The 14,256-nt window shown below is 41.4% G+C and overlaps 1 protein-coding gene across 2 annotated transcripts in view; it reads right to left on the bottom strand.

Annotated features, from left to right (window-relative positions):
* Window positions 1-4,385: 4,385 nt before the first annotated feature.
* The window catches only part of GOLGA5 (golgin A5), a 160,043-nt gene continuing 150,172 nt past the window's right edge, over window positions 4,386-14,256 (bottom strand). For both annotated transcript variants that reach the window (XM_069208213.1, XM_069208212.1), the window contains exons 12-13: window positions 13,000-13,063; window positions 4,386-5,146 (exon numbers count right to left, since the gene is read on the bottom strand). In XM_069208213.1, coding sequence (XP_069064314.1) covers window positions 5,066-5,146; window positions 13,000-13,063 — 145 coding nt within the window. In that variant the 3' untranslated portion in view covers window positions 4,386-5,065. The remainder of the gene's footprint in view (window positions 5,147-12,999; window positions 13,064-14,256) is intronic.

Raw genomic sequence — 14,256 nt, 5'->3', positions numbered from 1 at the left:
AAACCAAATGCAGAAAAGGGCCTCTATTGAGCGGGAAATGAGGATGTATCAGGCTACATGCACAGTCATGGCTGCCAGAGAAGGCATTTTTAATCCCAAGAAGCCCTGTCCCCAGAAGCGCAGAACACCAGGTATAAGAAATGTAAGTATGAATTCAAAGACAAGTGTTTCACAAATCAAAAAGGCGACTGAAGCCTAAAAAGGTGCTAAAGAGATCTGAAAATATGAGAAGCTGACTACTCCTGAGATCAAGCTTGAAAATTCAAAAGCATTTGTAAAAACTGTTCAGGGGACCATGCAGTTAAAGATTGCAACAAACTCTAGAGAGCCACCAACCCCAAGTGGGACAAGGTCAAAATCTAGGTGAGAGTAAAGAATACAGAACACGCCATTAAGCACCCAGTACTTTGAGACGCTGAATCAATATAACAGATGAGGTAGATATTTTAGGTTCACAGATAGTTTTACTTACAAGACCAGTAATAATATGAAGTCAGCGAGCAAGCTCCAAAGATGGTGGGGGCGAAGACTGAAAAGGATATGCACAGAGGTGGGAGATCAAGGCCCAATCAAAGGATCTTGTTTAATTACACCATCTCCTATTGGGAGTGGTACCAAAAAACAGTAGCAGAGTCAGCTCCATTTGATCCACACCTGATCTGAGCTGAAAGTGACTCAGGTATCAACTGGATGACCTGATTTTTTACAGCCTAAATTTTCCACTCATGAAGACCATCTTCAGGACAGGATTGTGAGAAAACACAAATGTGAGATTGTCAGCATTAAGGCGCAAAGGTGCGAATTTTGTGACAAATTCAATGGGACATTGATCTGGACAGAACTTTGGGGTAACCAAAAACAGTTGGCATTATTCACGGACTCCGAGAGTGATTGCATCAGTATAATACTTGGCAACACTTGGTTCGCTGGGAGGCGACTGGAGTCCAGAAGGCATAGGGAAAAATAAAATAAAATTAAAAAAAATCACCCTCTTGTGGCTTTTTTTCCATCCTAATGGCTTTCTGCTTTTGGGGTGGCAAACCTGGTGAACATGGTTTCCAATAACTACAGCTGTGCAGCTGCTCAACGGTGCAGCACCAATCAGTTAAATTTGGATTTATTGAGGCAACTACTCGAAATCAGCTTTAAGCTAACAAAGAATTGTGAGGCATATTACAGGGGTTTGATTTGTACGGCTCATTCCATTTCACGTTGTCAGTCACCAATGTTTCATGGGAACTGAGACCTTAAGCGGATCAGGAGATAGGGCCAAGAGTACGACGGCTGGCTGGTCGGTTTACAGATTAAATACTTAGCCAAATTCTTACATATTTTCCACTCACAAGGGCAAGGAGAGAAATACATCCTTACAAAGGTAGGTGAAATATTTATTGGCTAGCCGTACTGTAGTAAGAAGTGGTATTCATGGGCAGAAGATCAAACTAAGGCGAAGCGACAGTTTGCACAATTAGCAGGTTTGGAGATTTCCACAAACAACTAAATGAAGTTGACTATGAAGAGCTGGGGTAGGTAAGAAGGTCATCTTCAGGTTGCGAGGCTGTTAAATCATTTCACAGTCCTAGAATCACTACAGGGGGTGTTACCTGTGTACGTCCGAGTTTGAAACTTTGCTTCTACGTGCTCCATTTGTTTGCCTGTTTTAGGATTTGGAGTGGATCAACCGGCATTCCTTTCAATTTGTGTGAATAACTGAGGGGCCAGCATTAATGTAACCATGCTCAATGTGGTTTTTAACTGTGGCGTTAAGGAAGTCCAAGACTGACCAAGGCACAAAAGATACATTGATTAGATTGAAATGCTTGAGTAATGTAAACTGATGCCACCTGCATCCACTTACGGCCTGCTTGTTGATTAGTTCCGATGGTGCCCGGCCTTGTTGCAGCACAAAGACTGGTCACTTCTCTGCCAGATCAGCTCCAAGCAGTCATGAGGTTGGCTTTGGATTGGACTGGAGACCAATAAGTTCGGGACTCATTCTTTCTGTATTTAGGCAACCCTAGAAGGCTTGCAGGAAGAGGAAATTATGAAAACTGAGAGATGGGATTACAAATTTTAAGTCACATATCTTGCTACACAGCCTCGCGAACAGCTGCCCAATCGTGCAACTGGCTGTGGGAAACAGGATAAAGAAGGCACATCTTACCCCAATTTCTTTTGCCTTGGGATCCCCAAAATACTAATAATTCACCTGGGTGGGAATGACCTTACCAAGTTGGAAAGGGGACATGGTGCTCAGGGATATGAAGAAATACTTGAGAACAGTGACCATGTTAATAGTGTATAAAGAACACATTTGGTCCGGAAGTATATCCAAGACTGAGTTAGTGGCTGCAGTATCATGCACAGAGGGAGGTTTAAGAAGAATCTGAATATAGTAATGGGACAATTATGAAGAAACAAGGGCTTTAGGGTGGCAGGATGTGGGATAATTAGTTCAGTTTTCCTGGGTAATTACTTAGGAGGATGGGGCTCATTTTTTTAGAGATGGGCACTAATTTGTTCTTTAGGACCAAGGAGGGAAGCAGCCCAGGTCCAATAACCCCAGCAGCAGCATGGTGGGACACAGGTATACTTGATAAAAAAAACTTCAAGAAACAAAAGAGAAGAGTGGGTTGTATCCGCACATCTTGTTGGAAAGCCAAACAGCAGGAACTTCGGTTGTGAGGAAACAAGCACTGAATCTCAGACAATACACACAACAGGCCCTGATCATGCCCACAGAGTTTACAGACAGCCAAATGTTGAGGTGGGGAGTTACCTAGATGAACAGTTGACATGATTTGCTGAGCACCTTTCTACCAGAAATATGAGAGATGGCGAGCAATGAGGTGTTCGTGGACCACTTAAGATTCTGATTTAATGTATTGTCACACCCTTACTTTTCTTTTAGAAAACTATTACGTGAATAATCCAATAAAACTTACGGCTGTTCTTGATTTGTACAAATAAACTCTCTACTCCATCACTTAAGGTAACAATCTTAGAGGTGGCAAGACAATGACTGCAGAGGTTAATGTATGCAATCTCACTATGCCTATAACTCTTCCAGTTTGGTGAAAATACATTGGTTACTTTAACCATGCCCCAGTTTCGGTCTTCTGTGCACCATGAGGTTCCAAAGCAATACTCATGCAGGTCCTGTGACATGTTGTCTTGATGGGATAATGCAAGCAAAACTCCTGGTACATGGAAGGGAAAAATACAGAGCGTTCTCTACTCGTTCCTATACCTGAGAGGACATAGAAAGGAGCTTCTGAAAATGGTTTCCATGAAGCTCAGCAAGGTAACTTCCAAAAGTCATCTCAGGTTAGCTGTACCTTTGGCAACCCCAAAGCACAGATACGGGTGGTGGTGGGGTGGGAACTGGAGCCTAAAAAGGGGAAAATGATAAAAAGAGGTAAAACGGGAGAGAACTGAAAATGCCCTAAGGTTTGGAAAAAAACTCAAGGCAAGGCACAACAAAATGTCCCAGTGAGTTACGTGCTTGCTGGTGACTTGTGTGTGACTGGCAAGTCATGAGTAGGATATCTGGTTGAGCCAACTATCTTTCATCCTTCCACCGTCAATAAATTATTATTATCATTAAATTAATTATTAGTTACACATATTTTATATATTCTTAGAGCAGGCAAAAACGTAGTAAACACCACCATGGTAAAAACAAGGAAAAACTATAGAAGTATTTGAAATATGTAATTTTATCAAATAGTTTTGGCTCCAGGGTGAGAATTCTCTTTCAGAGTATGAAGCGTAAGAATGGTAAGGAGGAGAGCATGAAGTGGTAATGAAGATATTTGGTAAATGAAGCTTTGCAAATGAGCCACCCTTAAAGGACGGTTACATACATTATATACCATTAAATCACCCACTTACAATTCCATATTCTTTGCAAAGTGACAGCTCCCACTCCCGCCATCCTCTACGGTGTTCCTCCCACCACAAAAAAGTTCTAGGCCTCTTAAGTGGCAGGACCACACTCAAAGAGCTGAATATGAAAATGGGGTAAGGCAAGATCTATCCTGCACATTGCCTCTTTTACTGGTCTCCATTAAATTACATGGAGGTTTTGTATCTCTTCTGGGCAGATGATTTGAGGTCTTGGCATCTTGATGACAAATTAAAGATATGAATCTGGAAGGAAGTTTGCATATTTATAAGGTATAGGGATTCCATGAATATTCTATCTTTATAACCCACACATATTGGTCATAATCTCTTCATTGCCTTGTTGTTCCATCTGGTCACTTTCAGGTCACTGAAAATGATCAAAACTCTACTTCGGGTTTGTTACCTTCAAAATGTCACAGTGTACTCCAGTGAGGTTATTCAGTACATTCATTACTTATTGGTGTAAGTACAAAAAATGACTTCTCAATAGGATATATTTTATTCATTTAGAAAAGAACATATAAATATTTACAGTTAAAAACTAACAAGTGCAAAAGCAGACCAGATAGTAAGTATACCACCATTTTTAATTTATACATTAAGTACATTTTGTTTTCCTGATTAATGCCCGCCAATAATGTACATAGCACAGCCAGAATCTGTGATCATTTGTCCGACGCCCGTCAACTAAGTGTTAATCCTGGGTCCTGGAAGGTGAAAATGAATCAATCATGGGATTTCTATCTTCAATCTGGACGTGAATCCAAGACTGTATTATTGGAAAAAGAACTGTAAGGGGCAAATATCACGCCGCCCACACTTCTGAAGAGTGAAGATGCAGTTTGGTTAACCACAGTCCCTACTTGCTGCAATCACAGTGTCTCACAGTCTTACCTCCATGTAACTTTAAGACTGCACTTTTGTTTTCTTTGCAGCGTGAGGAACTCTTAATAAAACTAAGGATCCTTTGAAATAAATAATGTTCGCCAAATTTAAGCCCCACGCACGTCCATGTTTAATGCAGTTGTTTGTGATTAAAAACAATGTATACCTCGTTAGGTAACCGCAGAAGGACAATTTCCTTTAAAAATTGTATATGCCACCTGGCCTAAAAAGTGCTTCAAATTTCTGAAAACAGAACTGCAGAGGTGCGTCTTTATCTTCCGGTTGGGTAATCATGGTGCATTTCCGGGGTGTATGTCAGAAGAACGATCATGACCCAGAGGTGAAGCAGAGCCTAGAACAAGAATGGAAACGGGCGTTAAATATGAAGTATCTTAAATAGACACAGAACTGCTCAATGAATCCTTAACAAGAAGACTACATGTATGAATGAATTAATCAGGCGTGCTGCAATCTGAACTAATACTGCCCTTCTACTTCTAGTAACTCTACAACGTGCAGGAAGCGGACAGGAACCTCAGATCAGAAGGGTCTCTTTCAAGCCTCCTGTCTCTTCTGAAACATGATTTTGGGGTCTAAAAACATTATTTCTGTGCCTAAGATTTAAAGACCAGAACCCAGATTTCCTGAACGTACATGGAGCATGCCAGCCTCTCCAAGAAGCTAGGTAATTCATCTAAGCACTGTCCCATTTGCATGTCAGTGAATACGCAGCCATACCAGGAAATGAAAACTGAACATTAGTTAGCTGGAGCTGATGGTTCTACAGTATTTTTATTTTTAGGTTGAAGCCTATGAGGCAGCACAGCTGTCAGATTGCAAAGACATATTCGAGACATGCCAAAAGATCACCTAGGAATGTATTCTGCACACCACTCACCATTGTGTTTTGTCATTCACCTTTGCTTGCTTTTATTCTCTTTATTTGTTTTAGCCCGTCCATCTTGTCCATGTCCCCCCAGTGGAGCACATTCTGTTTACCACCACTCTGACTTGCTCCTTCTATTCTTCCACGAGTGCTCACTTTTTGGGAACTCTTTTTTCATTTTCGTAAAGCACTCCATGAGGGTGCATGTTTTGTTCCTCACCAGTTTGTTTCGTGTGCATCCCTGCTCGCCCTCACTGCTCCACAGTATTTTCTTTCACGTGTTCTGCTCTCCTCAATCTCCGTCACCCTTTCCTTTCCCCCTTCCTCCCACTGCCTGTAGCCATTTGTTTTCCCCTGCCCTCCGTGCCACTGCACTTTTGCCTCCACACTCCCATCCTTCGTACCTGTTGTGCATTTGCCCGCGGAGCTTGCTGCCTGTAAACTCATTCTTGCCTGTGTCCTTGTCTTGTCCCAGCCGAGTACCATCTTCTCTCTCCCTCGTGTCCTTCTCACTAGACTGCCCTCTCTCCGTGTTGCTTTGTTCCCCGCCCATTCCCCACAGAACGCAGTGTGTTGCTGCACAGAAAGAAAGTGAGGGCGGGAGTTTCTAAAAGCGTGGCCTAAGTTATTAAGCGCCTGACTTCAAACATGTAATCTACTACCCTGTGCTTTACACAGCATGCTGCCTGACCAAAAGTTAGCTATCGCTTTGTAAGATGTCTGCTACTGCATCCAGACATATCAAGCAACAGCAAATACATGAAACCATCCATACGTAATGGCTCTCTGAGTAACAACGATTTTACTGTAAATAATTACGATTAGTAATTACAAATGATAGACACATACGTGAACATCACTATTTGCACACTGGAGAGAGGCCAGGAAAGCACTGAGGATAGCTACCTGAGCTGATCGAGTGACTGCAGAGACTTCAAGAAAGACAGGACTCTTGAATCGCCCTCATTACTAGTCAATATCCCCTTTCCTCCCCCTTTCTTCACTGTATGATAATTATGTTTCTACTCTGTATTGTGTGTGCACTACTTAACATTCTACTGTAAACAACGTGTACGTCTTTCACATCTAGAATACATATCTTGTTTACTACGTAAAGTGCTTTGATGTCCAACAGACGTGGGTCTGTCCTATATAAATATTCCTAAATAAAACGGAAAAAAATAAAAGGATACAGGCAGCGGCCCATAGACATATGTTATGTAGATTTGTAGACTGCACTATCACCCAGGAGGGTATCCTTGCACTGAGCAGATGTGAGTCTACACAAACCTATTGCCTAGTAGGACTACTTGAAAAGCCAGGTCTTCAACATCTACAGAATTTAAGAAGTGAGGAGGAGGCTCTTACGTGTAGTGGCAGGTCGGTCCGCGCTTTTACAGCGATGTAGGAGAAGGCTGAACCCCCGGATCTGGCTTTCCTTATGCATACGATGTGTGCATGCAGGAGTCTGGATGAGCGAGAAGGTGTACAAAAGCACATGCAACTGCTGAGGTATGCTGGGCCAGTGTTATGTAGTGCCTTGAAAGTGCGGGTGAAGGGACTGAATTGTGCTTGTTTGTGTATGTAGAGCCTGTGGAGCTCCTTCAAGCGTGGTGTGATGTGAGTGTGGCGTGGGAGGTTGAGAGGGATTCTTACCGCCGAGTTCTGCCGAGTATGAGTGGCCTTCAGCTTTTGGATGCTTTTTTGTTGATCCTGGCATATAGAGAGTGTTCTTGTAGACTAGCTTCCTTGTGATTATGGCACACGTGGCGATTCTCCTGGTGCTTATTGAAAGCCATTTAAAAATCATCCTCAGCATCTTTAGGTTATGGAAGCATGAAGAAGTAAAGGCCAGGATTTGGGCAGTTATGTTGTGTTTGCTTTTGATGATGATCCCAAGGTTTTCTGTGTGGCTGGTGGGGGTGGTTGGCGGTCCTAGCTCTGTTGGCCACCAGGTGTAGTCCCACAGAGTCATGTAGTGTTGGGAGTAATGGGGTCAGATAGTGTATAAGATGGGTTTGTACTTTTGAGTGGCGATAAGTAATGCAGCTGAAGAGGTGGGCTTCAAGATGCATAGCTTAGTAGAGGCAATGCAAGGTTTCAGAGGAGGAGGGGTGTGATACCCTACGAAGGCTAGAGAGAGTAGACTTGAGAAATGCAGTTTTGGAAGAGAATGTCTGATATAGAAGACAGGAGAATGAGTTAGGGATGCATGTAGGTGCTGAGAGAAGGGAGTTAATGGTGCGGGCAAGATGTTTAAGATGTGAAAGTAAAAAGATTAAGTCCTGAAAGTAGGCAGAACTACCTACTTCTGTGATGTCGATCAGGGCTGATCTGTAATTATCCAAAAGCTTTAAAAAACAATTGTCCCATTTGCAAAGGAGTACACACATTTTAGTCTAAGAGAATGGAGGCTGGCATTGATCCTGTGCTGTGGAAATATTCGAGCAAGGCAGTGACTGAGACAGAGATACTATTGGATACAGAAAGTTGAATACTATTCTTAGTGTATTTATTAATTTCTCAAAGGAGGAATGAGTAAACAGTGAGGTCATAGGGTGGTCACAGGGATTGCTGATTTGGTAGGATTTTCGGCATGAGACTTGGTTCAGTGATGTACACGTGTTTAAGTGGAGCTAGAGTAGCGAGTGAGTGATTTGAGAGGAATTGCTTGAATAGGGATGATTGTTTGGATCAGGACAGATTGCCAACAATGAGAGGGGTGATGGATGATGAGAGGGGTGATGGGTTTAAGAGAATCAATGCTGGTGTCCAATTCTTCCATGAAGGAGACAATAGCTCATAGTGTATGTTAAATAGTGATGGTATGGGCACTGAAAGGTGAGATGGCTTTTTCAGAATGCTTGTCAAAAGTATAGGGAGCAGAATCTGTTGTTGAAGATGGTATAACAGTGCTGGCTAGAGTAGGATAAGTTTGGAAATGAAATGTGACACTTTCTGTTATTAGATATAGGGAAATTAGCAGATGGGAATGCTGAAGGTTGGAGGATTTCTCTTGTTTTGGTCCACATGTGATGCACTTTGTGAGCTTCTACTTTTGGTGCAGGAAAGTCTAGATAGCTTCAAAGCTACCACCAAAAGCTGCAAGTTTCACAAGATCAAAAACAAAAGTCTCAAGAACCTCACCACAACTCTTAGAAATTACAAAGAGGACTGAATATTCTCCTTATACAAAAAAACCCAAATGATACTAGATGATATAAAAATCAAAACTTGTATGGCCTGGATAGATCAATCAGGTTTTGGGATCAGCACCGGCTGGTCATTAATTTCAGGATTACCTCAGGAAAGGATGGACATGGAAAGACGTAAAGGAGCTTTGCAGATCAGTCCAAGTTAAAGGCATCCCACAAGGATCCTTGTCTTCCAAAGACAAACTTGTTTGATCTGTTGTGGAGGACTGTTTCATAAAGATCTGTGGAATAACAAGAAGACAACATCCCTGGGGAACCAATTAGTGGTTCAGTGTGAACGATCATTGTGATAAATGAACTGTACATTAGGGGTTCCACATATCAACTACTCATCCTAAGATATTGTGGGGAAGACTATAACTCAACAGCTAGAGTTAAGTCTACAGGGGAAATCAATCCGTTTAGGTATAACGGAGAACAATCACAGTGTCCAAACTGATGCATTCTTTGTTTCTAGAAATAATCCTATTCTTTGTCTTGCAGCAGGCACAGACAGTGAACTGGTAAGTGAAACAGACTGCTCATCTAAGTTATGAGTCCAATAAATCACTACCTGGGCCAGGGCAAGGACTATTTTTTTCGAGATATTATTGTGTAACTTATGTAAACCTCACAGGAGATTTAAAAAAGTGCCTTTCTAGATTCCTGTTTTTCTACCATCTATATTGAGATTTTCCATGTTTTAAAATCAACAATGACCTGTGGCTTGCAGATTTCCGCAAATAATGTTTGTGTACTCCACACTGTGCAAATACTCTGTTCTGAAAGCAAAAGAGAAGACTGGGGAACAGGGAGCTGAAAATTCTTAAGGCCAGAGCCTTCGATCACATGTGCATTGTGAACACCTTCATCAAATGTTTTCTGAGCTGTGCAAAAACATTTCCGATGCTATGCATGAAGTCATGACATGCCATTCACCTGGTGCAAGTGGTAATGCATGAAGGAGAATGTCCGTTTCATGGTACACATTTTCGTGCTTGGAAAAGTGAAAATATGCTCTTTTGAAATAGTATACACTTTTACATTTTAAAACAAACCTTTGACCAAATAATGTTTTATTTTCCAAGCTTTAATATGATGGCAAGATTAAACTACAATTCTAAATAAAATCAGCCATAAACACAGAATTTTAAAACAGTATTTTTCAAGAATATATAAGCATAAACAATGTCCTTGTGTTGCAAGATATATTTATAATTAGTATGGCTGTTAAATACTTTCTCTTAAGACAGAATGCGTAACACAGACTCACCAGTTCACAGAGACAGAGGAGTAACTGACATAGATAAGCCTGCCTCCTGCATTTCCTGTCTAACAATTTTTGATTAGCAACATCCGCTGCTTCGTGTTAAAATCCCATACTCTACTACTGTTCATGACATTCGTGAAAAATATGAATTAAGCCAAAAATGTCTATGCTTAAATTCAAATATATTGTACATGATCCAAACCAATCCTACTAAGAATTACTTTTAATTTCCTTTAAAAATACTTTACACCTTGTTAGAAATGGGATCTCTAATTGACAGTGGTTTGCACCCTTTCCAAGTAGAAACCCTCACTCTAGTTAGGGTAAGGGAACCACACAGCTAAGATAACCCATGCTCACCCCCTTGGTAACTTGGCATGAGCAGTCAGGCTTATATCAGAGGCAATGTGTAAAGTATTTGTACACACACACACACACAGTAACACAGTGAAACCACCACAAAAGTACTCTACCACCAATTTAAAAAAATAGACAATATTTATCTTAGTAAACCAAGGCCAAAACGACAAAAATATAACACTCACAAGTAAAGATACACATTTTGAAAAAATAAATCTTAGTAAAGAGCCTAGAAACACAATAGGTCCAACTGGGGCTATCACGGCATCGCATCGCATGGAACCTAGATATAGTACCTTGGAAAACAATGAGGAAACAAAGACATTTCACAGAGATGGGGAAGTGAGGGGTCGCTGGAGCCGGTGCCTTACGGCTGCAGTGGAGCTGATGCAGCGTCGGTGGCGAGGTGCTAGTTCTTTACGACCCGGCATGGGTCGATGAATCCAGCAGGTCAAGATGTGAGGCATCAACTTTGCAGTGTCAAATTCACATCAAGAAGCCACAGGTGCTGTGACAGAGTCGAGTGTCACGGGCGTTGGTGACACACTACTCGGGAGTCACGCTGTTACTGGACTTCGGAGGCCCTGGAGCGGTGTTGGGCCTGCAGTGTCAGTCGTGGGGACCATGGCTCCGGTGCAGGCAGCAGCGCGGAATCAGACAGCGGCACTGGTTCTGAAGTCGTTCTGGAGTCGATGCGCTTAGTTTCTTCTTGGTTGCACCAGAACTCACTGCCAAGGAACCAGGAACTGGATATGGCACACGTTGGCAAGTCAGGACTCTCAGCAAGACAACCCAGATGTTGGCAGATGAAGTCTTTGATATCCTCGAGACTTCTTAACAGGAGGCAAGCTCAGTCCAAACCCTTGGAGAACCTTTGGAAGCAGAATGTAGAAAGCAGTCCAGTCCTTTCACTCCCAGGACTCTGCCTTTCCTGCCCTGGCCCCAGACACACTCCAGGGGGTTGGGGACTGCTTTGTGTAAGGACAGGCACAGCCCTTTGCAGGTGCATGTGTCCGCTCATCCCACCACTCTAGCTCAGGAAGACCCATCAGGATACGTAGGGCACATATCAGCTCCCTTTATGTGACTGCCTAGAGCGAATTCACAAACAGCCAAACTGTCATTCTGACCCAGACGTGTTTTCCACAGACAGACAGAGGCAAAGAATGATTAAGCAAGTAAATGTCCACTTTCTAAATGTGGCAGTTTTAAACTTACAATTTAAGAAGCAACTTCATCAAAAGGTGTATTTTTTAAGTGTGAGTTCAGATACCCCAAACTCCATATGTCGTATCTGCTCTCAATGGGAAACTATACTTAAAAGATATTTCAAGGCAATCCCCATGTTATCCTATGGGAGAAATAATTTTTGCAATAGTGAAAACCGAAAGTATAAGTATTTCACTATCAGGACATGTAAAACTCACCAGCACATGTCCTACATTTTTATTACACTGCACCCTGCCCATGGGGCTGCCTTGGTCCTACTTTAGGGGTGACTGACATGTAGTAATAGGGAATGTATAGGCCTGGCAAGTGGGTGCCAGGTCGAAATGGCAGTTTAAGCCTGCCCACACAGACACTGCAGTGGCATGTCAGTGACATATTTGCAGGGCTACTCAGGTGGGTGGCACACTCAGTGCTGCAGGCCCACTTCTAGCATTTGATTTACAGGCCCTGGGAACACATGGTGCACTATAGAATGGACTTACTAGTAAATCAAAATATGCCAAGCATGTATTAACCAATCACCAATATAATAGACAGAGAGCACTTGCACTTTAGCACTGGTCAGTAGTGGTAAAGTGCCAAGAGTCCCAAAGTCAACAAACGCAGGTCATAAAAACAGGCAGAAGAAGGCAAAAAGTGTGGGGATAACCTTGCAAAAAGGGTCAGGTCCAACACACCTAAACTCCAAAACAACCAAAATAAGAATTTTTAAAAATTGGATATTTCAAATTTATATGCATTATTTTCTAGATTCAAGTTACATAGCTATAGGAATCCATTCATAATATAACTATTAGAAAAAAATGTGCCAAAATAAAAACATTGCATGTAGACAATTACTATGGTGAAATGTAAAAATAGCTTGCATTGTAGTAAAAACCCCTAAAAAGCCACAATCAAAGTGCATTCTAATGTTCAGTCAGTACAACACATTGCATTTATCCTTGAAATAATGCTTGATGATAAATGTGACAATGGGCTCAATAGAATAAATCACCATTGCAGAGGTCAATGTCTAAAGGGTTGGTCTTGTGTTTTAATCACATGTGAGGTCTGAGGTCAAAAGAATGGGAATTTTTAAGTTGGGTACCACAGGTGGCCTAGCAGTGCTTTACAAAAAAGACTTGAGGCTAATCGCTATGTGTATGCAATGCTGTTATCAATAGCACTGTTTCCCTTTCCACTCAAAATCATATTCTTTATTATTGCATGAACAATCAGGTAATCTGACATCAGTAAATGTTTACAAACTACAGCAAACTTACCATGTATATGATTACAAAGAGCCTTGCCATGGGATACCGCCTTAGGAAAATGCCAAGCCGGATACTGCAAAAATAATACACATACTAATAAGACATACGTGAAAAAGAACAATCTAAAGAGATTTTTGTTTCAAAATAAATATCGCTGTTTGCTCCTGTTATCAGAATCAACATGGTCTACTTTGGAGCATGATTCGTTACTTATTCAAACAGAGAATGCAATTATAAGACTCAAATAGACGAATGATGGAGGGTAGTTTATCGGAGAATGGAGTCAATGTTTCCAATGATAAAAAAGCATGCAAATAAGCATTGAGAAAATAACCCATCTAAGGTAAACTATGCAAAATCAATTACCCTTTCCACCATTTTACAGTGATTGTATCTTTGGGATTCTTAACCTTTACAATTTCTTTAAAATCATAAAGTCAGTGTTTCATCAATACAAAGAAATCAGAAAGTGTCCGAACACACATGGCCTTCATCAAAAGAGAAGCTTTGAATCCTGTGATTTCCATGATTTAATGCATGCTCCCACAGGCATTATGGTGGGCTTTGCAGCAAAGGCACAGTCACTTAGCTGGAAAGGCCTAATGCATTTGAGGTAGAGGTCTTAAAACTTGAACAGATGAAGCAGTTCCTAGTCCACAGCCTGAAACCGAATCATTCACCAAAATGCAGTGTTCAGGGATTTGAGAATGATATCCAGCTACTCATATGACACAATATCCTTTTGCAACTTCATAAATACCTTAAGCCAGCACAGAGGGTAAATGCAGGCTGTGTGAAGAATCGCCAAAACAAAGGCTCTATTTTTCCACTTAAGTTTAGCTCTCAGTGATTTTGAGCCATGCAGTGTACCCAATACATGTCGAGGATTATAAAATGATGGTTTCACTTAGATCAGAAATTACAATCGGGAATAAAAGCGAACATCAAATGTATTAAATTTAGGATGCTCCAACAGATTCCATAAATATAGTTCACTTCAGTGCTAACATTTTCTAGGTGTAAACCTTGCTGTACCGAATTTCTTATTTCACACTGATGTAGAACATTACTGCATGTTACTAAAGACAGCGAACAGGATGTTGTCGGAAAGTTCAAAGCCTGGTCAAGGTAAGAGTTTAGGTCACAGAGCAGAGAGCTAACATTTTGGAGTTGTAACAACACATATATTAGCATCTCGACTATATTCAGCATAGTGATATTGATAGAGAATTATAGGTGTAGGCTCTACGCTGGTGTTTTTATCAT

Source organism: Pleurodeles waltl, chromosome 9 (genome assembly GCF_031143425.1).
Source record: "Pleurodeles waltl isolate 20211129_DDA chromosome 9, aPleWal1.hap1.20221129, whole genome shotgun sequence".
Taxonomy (NCBI): domain Eukaryota; kingdom Metazoa; phylum Chordata; class Amphibia; order Caudata; family Salamandridae; genus Pleurodeles; species Pleurodeles waltl.
The sequence above is the reverse complement of the archived record's forward strand: the minus strand, read 5'-3'. Positions and strand labels throughout refer to the sequence as shown.